The sequence below is a fragment of the Megalops cyprinoides genome, chromosome 8 (genome assembly GCF_013368585.1).
Source record: "Megalops cyprinoides isolate fMegCyp1 chromosome 8, fMegCyp1.pri, whole genome shotgun sequence".
NCBI classification, from domain to species: Eukaryota; Metazoa; Chordata; class Actinopteri; order Elopiformes; family Megalopidae; genus Megalops; species Megalops cyprinoides.
In genome coordinates, this window is record NC_050590.1 from 26,697,906 (window position 1) to 26,717,299 (window position 19,394).

Consider the following 19,394-nt stretch of genomic DNA (forward strand, 5'->3'; position numbering starts at 1 on the left):
AATGTTACCTTGGTAATAGCCCTGGACAAAGACATCTGTTAAGCAAAAAAGTATAATGTACAGAACTCTAATAAAAAACAAGGCCTGTAAAGAGTGGTAGTGTAGCACAGTGGTAAGGAGCAGGACTCTTAACTGAGATGGTGTTTGTTCAATTCCCCACTGGGGCACTGTTGCTATACACGTGGGCAAGAGCATATGCTAAATGACATTAATGTAATGTACTATTCAATAACTGTAACAACTTTATTGCCTATTCTACTCTCTAGCTGTAAAATATACACACTGCAGGAGCCATGCACTTACTTTGTTAGTCAGGTAAGGGAAACTACTGTTTTTAGGGTTGTTACGTCCCAGGTGGGTAATGGCGTCCAGGGGTACGTACATGGGACGTATATGTTTCCTCCCGGCATAAGTAAAAAGTAGCAGTACATTACCCCAAATCCCTTTCAAACCGAGGTAGGTAGCTCCTATCTGACAAATTCACAGCAGACATTTTATAAAAGAATGCTCATTAACTCATAGTATACTAATGTGACATGACTGAAAAGTCATGTAAAAGTGCCCACTTGCCACATTTGGAGCTTTTAAAGGAGTGCAAACTTGGTGTAATATCAGTTCCATTCCTTGTCAACCCAACCCACTGCACTTAGCCTGGTTTCTCACACTCTGAAGTCAAACAAGAGTCCAAGATGATGAGCTGTAGTCACTGGATTATACATCAAAAAGAGGGATTCTTTAAGGATGAGCTCCTATTTAATGATGCAGAGGCAGGGCCGGTCCAGTGGAAGTAAGAGAAGGTACAAAGCCATTTTCATTTGGCAAAATTGGGTTTGTGAAGAGTCTGAAGTCACGTAAATTCTTTAGACAAAATGAAAGACAGCCCATCGGAAGACTCATCAATAAGCAATGAGACAGCATAATAACATCTCTCAAGCCTCTCTGAATAATTGAGGCCACATTACTATGTAGAAGCAGGGCTGAGGAGTGAAGTGTCGGGCTCTCTAATAAATACTGCATTGCACTGAGTGTGCTTTCAGGGACCACGGGCCAGTTTCTTGAAAAGTTCTTATAAAGAAAATAATTTTTATCAACAATGATTGTAACTTCTTTTTTTTTAAATATATTTGTTCATCAACAGGAAGATGCCAATTCACAGAAATTTTCTTCTTGGAAATGTTTATAATATTACATTAGCTAAACTCTTGTTATAATGTCCATTCATATTTCCTCAGAAAAGGAACTTTCTCTCAGTCCCCCATTTTCTTCCATTTAGCAGTAACTTTAGCAGAAGCACAGTAGGGTTGCTTTATGTGTACCAATCTAAAGTTTAGAGCTTATTAGCTAGGTTCACAACCTAGAGTTAGCACCAGATGTACCCCATCTGAAAATTAGGGAAAGTACATTTACTTTAACCACATCCTAATATTTAGACTGCAAACAACCTGGTATCATACATAACTGACTTCATAATTAGAATAATTTAATGGAAGCTAACTAGGTGTGTATTAGTTAATATACAATATTAATACCATTGTTTGTTCCATGTCACTTTATTTTATAATAATATGATAAAATATTTCTAAATCAGATATTTCAAACATTTACAGGAAATCTTGAGGAACTCGACAACTGAACCATTGCAATTTATCTCAAGTAAGTATAACAAATCTGGCATCAGGAGAAGAGATTTACATTACAATGTAGGGATCAGGTGTTGGTGCAGTACTGCAGCCCACTTCATTCTCCAAATTGGACTGCCTGGGGAAAAATACAGCTAAAACAGAGCTCCTCTTCTCAAAAGACCTTTGTTAAATTTACAAATCAAAACAAACAATAAAATATTTTTAAATAAAACAGGAACTGGACATACACATCTCATGACTTCACAGGCTGTACCTGTAATTAGGTATATGTTTGTGCTCATTTAATGTTTCTTGTACCTCATTTCCCTTGTTTTGGATTACAAAAAGCCTTCCTTTTTCTGTAACTTTTAATGTTCACCTAATGCTAATGTCCAATGCTTCTCTTCTAATTGTACAATGTAGATTGAGTTACAGTACCTTCAAGACAATACTGTGGATTTCAAGGGTGTTAGTTGAGAGGCAAGTTGAAAACAAAAGCCTTCAGGTACAGGCAAACTGAGAACAAGCCAGGGTGATGGGTTTTGGTGCTTTAAGAGGGAGGTGGGCCCCACTATGAGGCCGTGTCAAGGTTTAATGAGCATTTAAAACCCAACAAGCCTTCAGACAAGGGCTTAGCTGATCCCTCTGTGTCAAAGAGCCCTGACCCCTCCCCTTGGCAGGTTACAGGGGTCAGCACAGTAACGTTTTCCGCCTCTTTCCCATGGCAGCCTCAGCACCCATTACAAGAGGCTCCCTCGCTCTGACTCAGGGGGCCACAAAGGCCTTGCAACGACGCTTCCCCCTGCCATCCCAGCATCTTCCTTTGTTCCTCATCAACACGACAGGGGCTGCATATTTCCAAATGGCATTTCTTTATTTGTTTCAAAGAGGAGGAGGAGCAGGAGGGGGGGGGGATGAAAAAATCAAATAATTAAATGCCAAGAACATCATTAGAACAAATGCCAGCTCGGTCGGTGACAGCTGCTCCCCCTGAAAGCAGGGACACATCGCAGGAGCGCAGCGGCCAGCGATCCCCTCAGCGGTCGACAAAGTCACTAGTGGGAAAACAACAAAGGCCTTTCCATGCAGCTCACACAGATGTGCCCAGAGCCAGGCTGTCAGAAGCAGTTAGGATGACGGCCACTCACAGTTCATTATTTCCCTCTCACAGGTCAGTGGGCGACAAGCTAGGTCGGCACGCTTCATTGGCTGCTACAGTTCCCTTGTTAGGCTATGGAGGAAAAAGGTGTGCCCCTTGATTTGATCAACTTATATCAACAAATCCATTCTTAACACTGCCAAAGTCGATATTCTTATGTATTTCTATCATAGCATGTTTTGTCTTGTGTTTAACTTTTACTGCCTCATAGTTCTTTAGAAAATCTTTTATTGATGCACTCACTGGGTAGTGGGGGTACACACACACAAAAAAAATGTAACCACACCCTCAGTGGGAAAATAGTTCTTGATTTTTCACCTTGCTTAGACATACATTATAAAAATAATGACTCAAAACAGATTATTTTTTTAATCTATAGATACCTGCATAGCACCCCTTTTAATTGCATTTCTTTTTTCAGTTCTGCTTAGAAAATTGTAAGTGGTTGCTATGCTTCTGCAGCTGCCAAAATGATAACCTCTAAAACCTAAAGAAAGAAAAGCGTCAGCAGTTAGTAAATATCCTAACTTAGTTAGATCGAAATTGGGCAATTGTGCCCAGACTTCAGACCTGTCACTTTCAATGCCAAATTAATTATTGTCTCAATTGCTATCAATAAAATATGGGTCTCAACTTGTCACAATTGAAGAAAATGAGGGTATTGTTAGCCACCCTTTTGGCATAGATTTAATTCAGATTTAAGTTAGGTTCAGGAGCTAATATTTTTCTTTGCTTTTTAAATTTAATTTAAGGTAAGTTAAAACTATTTTAAGAAGTCTAGACAATATCAGTGTAGAGGAGATACACATCCTTGTTAGTATACAACATTTCTCTTTCCACAACAATGAATGACAAGTAGAGCATGTGAATATCGGCCAGATAAGCTGATCGTTTACAATACAATTGGCTTCAGCTGCAAATGAGATGCGTTGTATCCAGTTTCCACATTGCAAACTGTCGCACCTCGCTGAAGGTACACACACATTAAACACTGTGAAGCAATTAATCTCGGGTGTGTACACATCTGGAGCCGCCATGCGATCCAAGCACCGTGTTACTTGTTGAGCCCCAGTGATTTAACATGGGCCCTTAATGAATCGTGAAGCGAAAATCGGACATTGCTAAATTGCATTAAAGATACTAAACTAGGGGACACACCTCACAGAAACATAGCCTATGAATGAATTCAGTGAAGCCACATCACGAAATATGCAGAGCAGTACGTGGATACGTTATGCTCGAGAACACCATGAATAAGTCATGACAGTATGTCAAAAAACAGTCCCTTTCCTTTCCCTTATTAGTGTGTTAAAGATGAGTGAAAAAAAATCCACTTCCATTATACTGTTTGTCCATGCGTCATTTCATGAATGCTGATATTTCATAATTATTCTGTACTGTGGCTTTCATTTTGTGAAATTGCCAAAGCCAGTCAAAATCAAACTGTACAAGTCAATGGCTATAACTCTGAATGCAAAATTCCTTGTCTTCCTAATGCTGCATAAAGTTGAGATGCCTAGAATTATATAACACTGAAAACCTCAGAGGGTTTTAAATGACAGGGTAACACTTTACTTCACACATATATCATCCTACAGATATATATACATGACCTTTAATTTTTTATGCCATTTCTGTTTTTCTGTCTGTACTTCCTATCTTTTTCTCAGCTCTCTCTTGTTCGTTCTCTCTCTCTCTTTCCCTCTCCTTAAATTGGTGCCAGTCTCTAAGCTCAAGGGCTTTTGAGATATTTCAAAAATATCTGGGAAATCAATCTTACATGAAACTGAAGGAAAACATCTAATGTCATTGAGCAATAACTATCAGTTCTGTCAGCGGCCTACCTTTGAGCTGAAGCCTGGGGGAGTTTATCTTTGCGTCTCCTCAGAAGTGCCACTGTCAGCTGTGCTGTGTCCCCGCGGGCCCCTGCCAGCCCCATGAGGGTATGTATGGGTCCTGCTGTTGGATTTTGATTGGTGTCACTGACACTGTATCCAGAAACCTGGGGGGAAGAGGCAAACCACTTATTCAGATTTCTACGAGAATAGCAACTTGAAATCAAAGTGTTGACAAAGCTAGATAAATCTATGAGGTTATAAGTCACAGATGTTTCAGGTTTCAGTGCATTCTGTACAGAATATAAGTAAAACCTTTTTTACTTTCTTACATATTTTTTCTTTTTTCCTAACAGTGACAGCATCAATGCATATGGATTCAGATGCTTATGCATTATAATATGGAAGAGGAAGAGAAGCTAAATTATTTAGAAATTTAATTGTTCAAAGGCACTTCAATTACAAAAAACTACTAAGATTCTACACTTAAATATTTGGTATCACAAATGCTGTTTCTATCCTTTCGTGCTGTAGAGAACTGTATGACATTTCAGTAGCTCTGTAAACATGACCCCCAATTTTAAAAAAAGGAAAAGAAGAAAAAACAAGAATTCTAATTTTCTCTTCAAAGCCCTCTTGAGACTGAAATGAAAAAAAGCAACAACAATGACTAAAACTAAAATGGGAAAACACAATGGCTATTTCCCACCCTGCCATAATCTTGTCAGATCTGTCTGCATGGTAGCTGTGCTTGACGTTTCTCTGACAACCCCCGCCCCTTGTGACCCCATTTCCCACTGGAGAAAGACGAAGCGCCATAACGGCCTACAAACAAAATGAGAGCGGAGCAGAGGCTCGGCCGTTCAAAGAGTGGCTTGGCTCTTAGGGTCTGGCCGCATACACTGCTGGATTGGTATTAAAGGGCAAGGCTTTTTGGCGAAGAGCCCCTCTTCCAGCTGCAGCCCTTAAAAATATTGTCAGTCTTTTCCTCTGCTGTATGAACAGACGTGCATAAAATACCAAGTCATAACTGAGCTAGGCTGAAGGCCCCTGTCACTGTGAAGGCAGGTCACTGCAGGTGACCTGCCCATGCTACCCCCCACCCACCTTTGGGGCCACACTGCCATCTTGCTTTCCCACTGCCTGTGCCGCATGGTGGGTTTGGGTCTCCTGCTTGCTCTCCGGCAGATCCTCCAGGTAGGTCAGAACGAACTCGGGGTGGGCCTGCAAGAAAAGCCAAAGGAGAAAAGTTGCCACCAACTGGAAGTAAAACAAAAGTGGAATGCAACGTACTGAACACTACTATTGTTTCAACAAATTGTCACTATAGTCCTGAATTTCATACATTTTATGTAATAATTCTATCACACCTTTCTGCAAGGAATCTTCATATAGTGTACTTTAGTTGTCATGCTCTTGCTCTGATGCATTATGAATCAGAGCATCCGACTCAATATATCCTTCAGATGTTTCCTTTCTCTTTATGGAAAAATATCTGAAAACTATTTGCCACAATTGTTTAAACACCACCCTTGTCATGGTGGGTTACAGTTAATGTTGCAACACCAACCTTTGGGAAGATACAGCCATCTTTTCCAAAACCCCACTCCTGGTATGGACAACATGTGACCCTGTGTGATCAGAGCAGAAGGTGTTATTATACTGTTAGATTGCAAACCAGCATTTCACAACAAATACAGCATATACCATGTACTGTAACACTAATGACTGTAATCATTGTTTTATTATTTCATGCTGTTAGAAGAAGAAGCAACTAAAGTTACAGCTAAATATGTAAGAAGAGACCTCAGGCTTAACAAATTATTGATGATGACTCTTATTAATATTACAAAGCATGTCCAATGCAAGGGCATCTGCACTTCAGTAAATCAATGAAAGCAGAGACAGCAGCTTTCTGACCTGACTGGAGCAGATGGCTGGAGTTATTATTTGAAAAGGAGCCACAAAGTTCAAATAGGGCTGGAAATGGAGGTGTCTGTGTGCACCATGGAGCGCAAGGGAAAGTGTGGCAAGTAGGCACCTTTTCTGTACATTCAGCATGTGGCCCTCCACAGGATTGCCATTGGGGATGCTGTCCCTGAGTGTGAAAGGCTGTGGGGAGACCGCCAGGCAGAGCTGCGGTAGGGCCCGGCTCAGGATCAACCCCAACTACAACACCAGAGAGAGGGAGGGAGAAGGAGGGAGAAGGAGGGAGGAAGCAGGCCCAGATGAGTTAAAAGAAGCAGAAAATAAAACAAGATGTCACAAACAGCGGGGTCATTATGCCCGAGTGAACCTGGGACGTCGACAGTCGCAGAAAGTGAAACGCTGCCCCCAACTTATCACTCGTTGGGATGAGTCTGCTGTCCGAGTCACTGAGCTCCCATGTAACAAGAATGGGATTTCACAGTTCAGCGCCGAGCGGGGGAAGACCCGTGCCGTCTTCATTTGTCTTTTCATATCCTTGTATTTTACAGAGCAGTGATTCTGCGTCTATAACATGCCACCTCTGAATATTAAGTGGGGTTTCATTGTTGGAGAGCCATGACAGAAAATATGAGGGCACTGCTGAGACATATTGGATAATGCACTAATATACATCTCCAAATCGGAATCTCAATGTCATGCTCTAAGAGGTTAAATATCACACCCATTCAGCACATCCCACAGGCAACATTTAAGTTAAGAATTCAGGGATTCAAGCTGCAGCATGGAGACTGAATAAAAATACATAGTTATATCCTAGCTTGGTGGAACTTGCCGCTAATTTTAAAGGTCCGTAACTGGCTTGGATCTTGGAATGCAATCTCATAGCTTCCATGTTTATTTGAGCAGATAAAATTAGTCAACTATAATCACATCACAGAGCGGTGTACATGGTGCCATGGGCTTTAATGAAGACACAGGACTGGATCAGATCAGTGAGATAAAGGCCCTGCAGGGGTGTAGCAGCAAAGGATCGCCACTCAGGCAGATTACTGACTTCTCTTCCTGCTATGATAGAACAAGAGCAATCACTGGGGCTGAAATCAGACTTGATGTGTCTGTTTCAGATCTCCCTCTTGTCCCATAATCATTTTAGATTTAACATTCTGGACTCGATGTTGCCACTTTCACCATAAACAACCCGATGTGAAGTACATTTCTAGGCGTGGGCTGTGAGAGTGATGACCAATTATAAACTATTAGAAGTAATTCATGTCATGAGACAAAAGTCCAGGAAAAAGTGAAATAAAAGAGGATGAGCAAAATAAATGACTCTGTACATTCTGTACACTAACTACCTGCTAATACCCATGAGTGCAACTCAAACTATGCTAAAGCACAAATATTGTCCAATTTGAACATAGCTCACATTTATGCTAAACTGCCCACCAAATGTGTCCCAGACTCTGAAACAATTGGGCACTTCCTCATATCACATCAAATTTATCTTTCCATGTGAAGTTATGAAGCATCAATTTGGATTCAAAAAAGTGTAAAGTGCTGATAAATCAGGGCAGGAAAGTGGAAAATGCCAATAAACATGAACGAGAAATTGCCGGCGTCAGCCGCAAACATTACCCTTGTTTGCAGGAGGGTCCGAGAGCTTTGCTGCTGCTCACGATTCACTGAATGGATCCAGGCCTGGTGAACTGGAATTCACCCGCATGCAGACAAATAACCACACCAACCCCCACTCTTCCAAAAATACAGTTGAACTCCAATGGAAATAAAAGTCTCCGCTCCTGCATAGTTCTGGCAGACCTGGTACAACCCCTAACTAACATCCATGGAAACTTTATTATCAAATTCAGTGATATTCATTGTAATTTAGAGATCTACTTCACAGTGAAATAGTCAGATCATAAAAAACATGTTATATAAGCTATGACAAAATGTAACACATCTTTGAAATTTGTTACAGATTTTCTTTCACTTCAGCAGATTAATGGAGCTGAGATACCTTAGTGAAGATCCACACATGTGACAGAGGCCACCCTAGTGAACCACCCACTCCCTGAACTTTTTCGCCTCCTGGTTTGGGCCTGGTGGTTCTGCTCCGGTTCACCACAGTGGCCGAGGGGAACAGAACCACCTGAGGATCAGTCTGAAATAATGGTCCAGAAATAAGAGATCGGTTAGTTCTGAAAAGAGTGCTACTAGAATTGTAACCAGTGGAAAAGAAAAACTGCTGCCCTTTACAGCTGCCTGCAAGCTCTATTCCAGTTTAGCCTATTAATCAACCAATCATGTTCATTACCTATTCCACGATTATACAACTGGATGTTGACTGAGGGTAAATGCAGTTTGACCCAGAGACCCTCTGGTTATATGTGTATTTACCTAACTGTGCAACTCTGAAAACACTACCCTAATATCAGAATAGTTTGCACAGTGAAGAATCGTGATTATGATAAGAATGTAACAAAATATCACCATCAATAAAGATAATTTTTTATACGGTTGACCAAATGAAAGACAAAATGAAAACATTATTTTTCAGCCCCATCATTATCTAGTTGTTATTTTTTTCCGTTAGTCAGGTTTTACTTTTCTACTTGTTTTTTTTTTCACATAAACTTGAAATTCACCCAGAATAAATGCTTCGCTGTTTTATTGTACTTAGATGTAATTTTAAATGTGGCATACAGAAGACAAAACCTACAGTAACTACAATTTGGTGAACATTTATAGACCAAGCTGAACCATTAAACTTGTTGCAAAAACAAGTTGCTATTGGATGAAGGACTCCAGCAGTACTGGAGGCCTGAATAACTCTAAATATAAACACTTTCTTCACCTCTGGAGATGAGGAGGATTTAATTACACACTGCGCAGACACTGTACTTAAGATGCCTATCTGTGCAGGGCTGTTCTCTCATCTTGAAGTGTGAACTCTGTCCTCTTATGCTAGAACTTTATGAAGATGATATCTCAGCCAGGGGTCCATGTATCTAATTAATCTAAACTGTGTAGGCATGTCCATTCCACAGAGAAACATCTAGTCATGTTGTTCGAGTTAAAACCCTATAATTACCATCAGAGCCTTTCATATACATTTATCTGTGCATTCATTTACAGATCCAAGTAAATTTTTTCCACCAACTTTTCAAACTGAAGTCACAAACTTTAGCTTTAGATTTTTCTTTGCTCTGTTCAGTTGGATTAATTTCTCCCTCATTCTGCAATCATTCTTCTTCCCAAACAATTTTACCGTCCAGTTTTTTTTTGCAGTGGAGAAAACAGAGTACTTTGCCCTGCGTAGGCTGTGAACACAGCATCCACAGGTAAGGAGCACAGTGTCCCTCACCACTACATGTCTGCCCGGCAGAATTAACACACTGACACATTCAGATTCAGCCATTTAAAATGAAAACAGGCCGTTACCTTGAACTGGATGAAATGGGCATCAGGGTCCACAGTGCTTGGCAGACTGGTGTTCCCGGGTGAGCTGGAGACACAGTTTAACGGGAATCCTTCGCAAGCTTCCCATCTACATGAGCACACATGGCCCAGTTATACCCTGCCTGTGTGCAGTACAGTGATTTCTGACAAGCAATGCACCCCCCCCCCCATAACTACCAGCCCCCAACACTACCTTCACTGCAGGGTATGTGTAAACTTACCATGCGGAAGCAGGTCGCAACATTAAGCACAAACATATGCGAGTGAGGAGTCTTGCTATGATCTTACACACTAGACTAGATCTCCTCTAGTCATTCGTGTACAAGCCCATTTCATAGTTCACACCCGGCCTGCTAATGACTGATCTTTCCTTTACGCTCTCTGTTGATTGCGCTTGCAGGGTGCATTACATTGTATGCTCCACTGGGAGAGGACCAATGGTGTGGCAACATTCATGTTCATCACCTCAGTAACCCAATAACCTGGGCTAAACAGGGTTTTTGGACAGATGCAGCAGTCTCAATCGTGGTCAATTCCAGTCACCGCTGACATTTGGTGGGTATGTGTGCTACATGTGGTACGGTTGCCCTCATGTGTTGCTACAGTGGGAAACATTCTGGTGACTAGCTTGTGACAGAAGTATCTGTCATGTTACCAACTGTGATAAACCTCCCCTTTGCAAACAGAGGAGAGCTGGGAGCACCACAGAACACAAAGCAACCATGCAGGGAACTGCTTGAGAGAATAGTATAAGTAAACCTTCTCACTTCTCCCTTATGAAAATCCTATAATAATTATCAAAACAAGTTATATTAGCTAGTCCTGAAAGTGTTCTTTAATTTAGGGTGTTCCTTCAATACCTACATGGTAAATTTCGTTTCAATTTCTTCATGCAATCATTGCAGAGGATCATGCAAAAACTGTAATGACTGAAGTATTATTGAATCTCCTCCTAACAGATTATGCTGCATTTACATAAAATATGTAAGTGCTGAATCCACAATTTCATCCTTGGGATTTGACCATTCAGTTCTAGACATTACCTATTTTACATGTTGCAATCTCTCTTTAACATAATAAAACTGCTTTTGGATCTGCCCACAGCCAAAAAATAACCAGATTAAAAGCCATCCCTCCCAGCAGATGCCTTACGCAAACTCTTGTTAATGGATTTAGTCCTCACTATTGAGCCCCAACTCTCCCCTGGTGTTAACAGTAGCCCAGCATGACTGGGAATTGGAGCACCCGTGGTTATAGGGGGACACACTTTCTGAATCCGGCTGGTAAATCTGCGTCTGGATCCAGGGGTGCTCGGAAGAGGGCCCTGTAATCTCCATCCCCTGCCGCTATGACCCTTTCAAACGCCAGGCTGAGCACAGCTTCATGGGGGGGTCTGTGGGAGAAAAGAAAGTGGGGGTTAATTAGTGGGGTCAAAGGGGGTGCTATTCAAAGAATTCTAAACTACAGCAAACAACCAGGCCTGTGCTAACATTTCATTATAATCTAAACTCTATAACCCCCACTCAAAACCTACAGAGCCAGAGGCCTGGCTAGCATCATCCATGAAGGTGTCGGAAATTTAATATTAATGATTCACTAAACGGAACATTCTCAACGTTCCTCACATAAGAGCATGCATCTGTCAATTTTATGTACAGTTAAAAAAACATGATATAGTCATGGTATCTTTTCATACACAAATGACTAAAAAATGACTTTAAATGTATTAAAAATTAAATGTATTTTGGGAATGACACAGCCAACTGCTTGTCTTCATTCTCTACTGACACATTCCTGAATTCTGAATTCTACATGAATGATGACATGCTCTGACAGTGCTGACCATTGGATCTGCCTAATATACCTGAGCTGGTCAGTGGCCTCACACGTACTGTCATTTCATTCCCTTTTTGTGTGTTTACACCAAGAGCAGGCAACTCCGGTCCCAGAAGGCTGGGGCTTTGCAGATATATTTCAGCAGCCCACTGATTTAGGCTTATCAGGTGAGTGGATGTCTTGTCACTTCATTTTGTATTCACAAATGCAATGTTGATTCAAAGGAATATTTAATTGTTCTCTCATCTCTGAACTCTGTGGTATTCTGTATGCGGACAACAACCACCTCAAAGTGGAATGGGTGTGATTCGCTTTAAAGCAAAATGTGGTGTACAATTAGAGCACAACCATGTGCCCGCCACCTCTTTATCATCTGCACAAAGGCTTGAAGTCCCATTTCTCATGACAAATCAAACAAGAACAAGAGCTTTGCATGTGTGACTGTGGTAAGAGAAGAAGGAATTACACTGTTTTCATTTCTCCAGTTTCAAAGATTGAGAGTAGTAATATACAGTGTAAAACTGGACTGCGCAATACATTGTCTCAAGTATGAAATAAACCACAGTTACATAAGTGATTGTAGTAATATACTTTTCCCTTTAGCCCTTTCTGTGCTTTCACCTTCCTGTGTACACTCTGGATTATGGTTAGACTTCACAGAGCACATGTCCTGCAGTGACACATAAATGCCCTGCACTACCACTGCTGTTCTATAAGGAAAGTACATCACTGAGTTTTGTGTGCATTTTAAGGTAAAAATCACACCAAGATGTTATCTCTGAGTTTGAATGAAACATCCAATGCAACAGCTTGAGTTGCATCTATGAATATGACCAAGCAGAGGATATAGAAAGCTAACAGACCCTGGAGTGGCCCACAAGAGTTTTATGCTGTCCTTCGCTGCTCATAATCTACTACACAATCATGCTAATTAATCGCTTTAAGAAATGTTGAACCTCTGTCCTAAATTAGCTTTGATTTAGATGCTTTCATGCTTGAAGATCTAATCACTTCTTTACTCACAATCTCTCAAAGTGCATCGAGAGATCTTTGCAGAATTACGGGACATTGCTGTGGATTTTCTGTGTGGATGAACACATTCCCCTGGCTGGCTCCTGCTGCATCCCCTTTGCCTGGAAATGCCACACTGGAGCTTGAGCTCCTCTAACGGACTTCATCACAAGTTCCCCAACTGGGTCACAAGGAGCAAGTTCCTCCACAAAGTGACAAGGACACTAATTATGGGGGTGGGGGGTGGGGGAGGGGATAATCATGTATGTGGTTCTAAATGTTTCCAGGCAAAATGGAAAATATGTTAATTAAGTATAATTCACTTACTGGCATCTTACTGGCTTAGCGCTAATAAAGTCCATTCGCGTGCAGTTCCTCCCTCAGCAGGCTCAGCAGGGCATTTCTGATGACATACATCATGGAGACTACATGTCAATTTTCCTACTATCTGTGTCTCCTCATTACCCAAATTTGCTCTGGCTACCATCCTCTGTCAGCAACGTGCAGTACTTTTACAGCTGTTTTCAAAGGGCTATAGTCAGTGGTTGTGATGTGGAGTCAGAGGTAGATACTTGTGTTACAGTGAAAGGGTAAGAGAGGGTTTAGCCCCTGCTCCTCTCTTCCTTGACCTGCTGTGGTCTGGGCTTTTCACTCTACGCCGAATACAGAGTGCTGAGTAACATTGTGCTCTTTTCATTTGGTTCATTGTCCACTAAGAAACTGGTTTAACCTCCTGAACCATCTGCAACTGAAGACTTGCTTAGCTGCCAACCAGACAATGGCGTTTAGAGAGATTAGGGAAGTAACAGGGTGTAAAGCCGGGTGCTTTGCTCTCCCCCTAACCCCGCCGTCTGCCCAGCAAGCTTAAACCCACAATAAGTGACAATAAGCCGAGGCCATCTCAGCCACATCAACAGTCCCTCTCACAAAAGCTCCCACGGCCATCTGCTGGAGTTCTGGCACTTGGGTCGAGGTGATGCTTGGGCTGGTGCTCATGGGTCTGCATTGCCCATGTGGCTGCTGCAGGTGTAACTTCTGGAGTCAGAATAAGATTTGGCATATCAACTAGAGTCACTGTACAGGTATGAAGATCAGTTGGGTCAATACCCCTATTCGTGTCCACTGGACACTGGATGTCTGACTACAGAGAACAGCTTCAATGTGTGACAGCAAGATGGCATAATTCATACATAGCTGCATAAACCCAATTCACATCATTGTGTTCTCATACACAGATGAGTGGAAAGAAGAGGAAAAGGCAAAAAAAGTAGATACATTTTCAATTAGCTAGACAGATACATTTGCTGTGGACTGGGACCCAGCTGCCCCTCCTGTACTAACAATGCCTCAATCTCCCTGTCCCTAAGAGAGCCCAAAACCCCCTCGGGGCTGGACTCCCTTTAAAGGATAACAGTCCATGCCCTGACTGACACCTCTGCTAAGCAAGGCAACTCCCTCCCTACAGCAGTATTTGTACAGCAAGTCCCCTTGTAACATCAAGCATCTCTAATAATGAAAATATGGGTGTCAGGTGTTACGCAGGTTCGTTTGGCTTCACGGCTGCCCTGTCCCTAAAGAGAAAATGGAGATGTGGTCAGACCATCACATTTAATCCTCCAAGAGGAGCATTTAAACAAACTGCACAGCAAGCCTGCAGCTACTCCGCTGAGTGATAAGCACTTTTATAAATCATCTGCAGCTGGGGATTTGTCTTGACATGATGGATTCCCTTTAATGTGTGATACTGTGAGAGCAATCAGAACTGACAAAGACAGGATGTTCCCGAGCAAACTCAGTACAGGGATCAAATTCATGAATCCAGAATGCATTTCTGCATTGTAGAGTATCCTGACACTTGTGTCTCTACAGGGATAAGGCCATTTGTCATGCTGGGAGTAGTCTGGCTCTGTTATATAATGACATTAGATCTAGCAATATTATACAACACAATTAGAGGGGCAACTTCTAAGCCTCCAAGGAAAAATTAGTTCAATTGTTATTTATATTCTTTCAGAGCAATTTTGTTAATCTGTAGGCAGTAGCTGCAGAACATAATCTTAATGTGCTTTCATCAGAGAACCCTTTACATACAGCAATTACTACTGCATGCCAGGAAACATCTTTCCTAAGAAAATGAAAGACCTTATAAAATATATGAGATAGCTTCCTCAACCTGGAGAACTTACAATTGCTATTAAAAATTACTTTTTGACATCAAATTTCATTAAATTTATATTTTTCGTTGATGGCACAGTAACACAAAATTAGCAAGTAGGATGGAGAAATCAAGTCTTGATTTGTTTGATACTTTGTTCCCAATTTGTAATTCTGTATCGGATCACAGTAAAAAAACTCATTAGAAACCACAAATGTTATCTTTTCCATATCCATATCATTTCTATTTTTCATATCTGTGTTTTATCATAAATGTAGTTCTTTGATACAATCCTCCAAATGTCAACTGTTTATTAAAGCTACATGTTGGAAATCTCAGAGGGGAATTAATTCCAGTCAATGAGCATGTCATCATTAATCTCTGTCGAATACTAAACATCCCTGGAGACAGACTTTCGCTACGGATAAACAATTTCACCTCATTGCCAGATTATATGCAATCAACAATTTGAGCGGGCATACCTCATTCGCAAACACCTGCACATGTACATACACAATGTGGTGCTGAGCTACTAAGTCTACTGAATTCAGTTTGGAGGCAGTGGTAGAGAAAAAGCTTGGGTCAGGTGTCCGTTGGCTCTGTCAATTTGAGAAAGATACTTTTCAATTACTCTCTGCTTTGCCTTAAGTATTGGAGGGAGACAGCAATGAGATAGAACCACATAGAGGGCCGGGGCGGCCCTCAACAATGGCAGGGCTCTGGGCTTCAGACCCCCTGTGGCGCCCCCATCTGCAGTCATTAAGGTGACTATTCAGACATGAAAAAACCCTGTGCGTCGCACTGACAGACGGCCATCAGGCAAAATGACAAGACATTAGGAGAGAGAGTCGAAGACAGGGAATGTCATGTCTGTCCACTGAGCACACCCGCATCAAGACCCCTCGGAAAAAACTCATAGGGTCGCAACAAAAACAGTGGCTGCATGCATACTCAGGGGCCCAGTGGGGGAAATCATTGGTATGTCACGTTCTGAATTAGCTCAATAGGGAGACCTGTGTGGATATCGAATGTAGCCCTTACCGGTACCCTTCTCCGTACGACACCCAAACACTCTGCTCATTGCAGAGGGCAGCCGGGCTGGAGATCACCTCGCCTCTCTCATCAAACAGACATGAGGGGACGATGCGGGGGCCCGAGGGGCTGTGACCCGGACGGGACTGGAGCCTTTGATGAATCGCCTGTAGAAGCTGAAAAAGATGACTAATTTAGGAGAGGGAAATACAACAAACAGGCTAAAGCTACAGAACTGGGGCACATTATTTATTTATTTTTGAAAAATAGGATGGTCACACAGCGCTCAAATTGCAAATGGATTTTTAAGGAAGTGTGAAGTAAATGGGCTATTTATCATGCTGCATAGGGCCAAAATGAACACAGGCTTTTAACCAGCAGGGGGCAGCAAAGGATTATCATCGGGGCTATGACCTCTCATCTTGGTGCCGAATACTAAGCTGGCTCTGCAACATAAGATTCCGCCATATGGATACAGGTGCTAGTGTCAACAATTAAAAGAATAATAATAAGAAAAAAAGCCAGTTTCTCTCTTCATTTCAAAATCATCATCCAGCCACAATTATATGCATGGATGGACACATACTGTCTAAACAGAGAATAAAAACAAACCATATCTGTTCCAGAATCTCAAGAAAAGATTTGTGAGAGTTGCCACGTGTGACAAGTAATCCATGTTGGTTTCTACTAGAAGGTGGACTGTGGTTGACATGAGTCTTAAATTCCTCAAGTGTGGGACTCACCCTCTCCATCTGGAGTTGCATGTCTTCCTCACAGCCTTTGTCCAGCTCTCCCCTCCTGATGAACACCAGTGTTTCTCCTGTGTCCTGGCCATTCACAAACACCTGCAGTACAACAAAAAACAATAGAGCTGTCAGCAACATAAACCTACAAATGTCCTTATTTACACATGAGTACGAGGAGAGTAAAACTGATCCTGACTTACAATTAAAAACACGTTTAACATCAAAACTAAATCGTATTTCTGTTAAGGTAGTGTTTGTGTACATGATGACAAACTTTTTTCTCAATGTAGTAGTATATTTTCATGTGCACTGGAACATACAATCAATGTTGGCTATTTTCATGTTAAGGTCATAACTTCTTTTTTAAACCACATTATATTACTATACATTCCAAATAAACTACTTTGAAACACTACAATAATATGAATGTAAATTACTTGATGATTCTGCTCTATTTTCTGTTTACTGGATCCAGTGCAGGGGAAAAGCATGCAAGAAGCTTGATACACTTGGGCTGAACAGAAGCCTGAAGCACAAAACTAATAAGATAGCAGGCCTATTTACTGTAAGATCCAGGAGCAGATTTCTGCTCTTTGCACATTCCCTTATATCACACCAGTTTAACTCCTCCACAGCGTCCAGCCCACAATGCGCTGCAGGCTGACGGACTGTGACATTGACCAACAGTGACTAAAGCAAGCCTGGGTACAAGAAACAATGAGGAGAAAATATATATTTATTTGACTGTAAGTATAAATTTGTTACACCAAAAGGTATTTACAATTTTTGAGTGCAGCACAGTTTGAAATACAAAAATATTTTGAAAGGGGGAAAATTATTATGGACATTTGAAATAAGGTTTGCATCATTTGAGGATAACCCTTTCAGACCAAATGCAAAGATGAGTAATGTATCATTACATAATGACTGCATACACCACTGGAGGACTTTAATTTCAGTCACTGCATATACTGTTTATGTTGTGTGTATGTGTGTGTGTGTGTGTGTGTGTGTGTGTGTGTGTGTGTGTTTAAAAAACAAAGGAGTTAAAATCACATTTTTAAAGCACACAGTGTTAAACTGAGTTGAGTTCTATGTATGTTTGTAAAGTCAATGATTGCTGAAGAAAATGCCCCTGGCAGCCATAAATGTAACATCACAGGGTTAAGGGTAAAGGGTTAAAGGATTTATTATCTGCAAGTGAAATGATCATAGAAATATGATAAGGATAATAAGGATAAAAATTATCCTTTAATTTTGAATTTTGTAGTTGATTATCCTGTAATAAGGATAAAAACTATAAAGGTTCAATTCCCAATGCATCTATAAAAAACCTACTACACACTGTGGCACACTGCCACAGGACACAGGTTACAAACAGATCTTATCTTCCATAACATATTTCCGTATTCTCAGACCCATTCAGGCTCCTGAGGTTTCTTGGACGCATAGAGCCATGTGCAATTAATTTAGCTGCAGGCTAATGATTAACAAAAAAAGAACAGAAGAAAGAGCAGCTTAATGAAAATAAACAGTGACAATCCACTCTACAGCTCCCCACAATAATGAAGAAAAAAAAAACACTCTAGCATCTGCTGTCCATTTAGGCTCAGAGTGAGTGTCACATTAGGCCCTGGCGCAGATGTGACAGGGCCAAGTTTGCCGCATAAGCACAGCCAGCATGCCGAGAACAGCCACTAATTGAGAGGTAAGAAACAAATGCATTATGTGGGAGGACAGTCTCCCTGGAGTGGCAGTGGTGGCAGAGACCGCCGCCCGCACTCATTCCAAGTGTCTGCCAGGGAGAAGGCACTGGGCACAGGCGAGGGTGTCCCCCCGCTGGCCGCCCAACTGGCTTTCTTCCAGGCCCCGTGCAGCCCACCAAGGGAGTGGGTGGGGGGGGGGGGGGGGGGGCCCTTGTCACGGCCTTCTCAACAGGGGACGTGACACCCTCAATAAATCCGGGCCAGATTAGCGCTCTGCTGTTTCTTTGTCACCCACAACAGAATGGCAAACATCACCTTCTCCCTCCGAGGAGTCAGGAGTTATTACCACTGTTTGGGGGCCTGCAGAAGTGACAGGGTGGAGCTGGTGGGAGGTAGCCCCAGCTGTGTTGCTGGTACGAGGGACGGAGGTGTCTCCGCCTGTCTCTGACAATGCCATGACTTCCTGGAGGGCTGAACGGCGGGTCATACACTTTGTGGGTTTAGTGGCTTCACACTGACAGCGTGAAGCGCAATGTAAAAACACCTGAGTAAATACACAGAGGTGCAGTGTGATCAAGGGTGGTCACATGCATCTCTTTTATGTGATATTTAAGCAATTCGTTTGGCATGGGTCACCTTTTCAAGGTGTCACAGGATCAACACAAGGCATAAAACAGTAGCTTGTTGCACAGTTTTTTTCCTCAAAACCTTTAAAGTCAGACCCCTAAGGGGCATCTTATTTGACAACAGCTAAAACAGAGTATTTGAATCAAAGAGAAAACCAAACAAGATTGGTATCCTCAAAATGACAAATTCTAGACATCATGTCTAACAAAACCTCTGTGTACTGTGTATGTTCTGACATCTTTCGATCAAACTTCTGACATTTGACTCTTGACATCTA

The 19,394-nt window shown here is 41.7% G+C and overlaps 1 protein-coding gene across 1 annotated transcript in view; it reads right to left on the reverse strand.

Annotated features, from left to right (window-relative positions):
• LOC118781640 (doublecortin domain-containing protein 1-like) overlaps window positions 1-19,394 on the reverse strand; it is an 85,252-nt gene that overhangs the window by 29,396 nt on the left and 36,462 nt on the right. The window contains exons 12-20 of the mRNA XM_036534650.1: window positions 16,782-16,883; window positions 16,048-16,214; window positions 11,272-11,397; window positions 9,987-10,092; window positions 8,563-8,706; window positions 6,658-6,785; window positions 6,187-6,247; window positions 5,724-5,840; window positions 4,626-4,783 (exon numbers count right to left, since the gene is read on the reverse strand). Coding sequence (XP_036390543.1) covers window positions 4,626-4,783; window positions 5,724-5,840; window positions 6,187-6,247; window positions 6,658-6,785; window positions 8,563-8,706; window positions 9,987-10,092; window positions 11,272-11,397; window positions 16,048-16,214; window positions 16,782-16,883 — 1,109 coding nt within the window. The remainder of the gene's footprint in view (window positions 1-4,625; window positions 4,784-5,723; window positions 5,841-6,186; window positions 6,248-6,657; window positions 6,786-8,562; window positions 8,707-9,986; window positions 10,093-11,271; window positions 11,398-16,047; window positions 16,215-16,781; window positions 16,884-19,394) is intronic.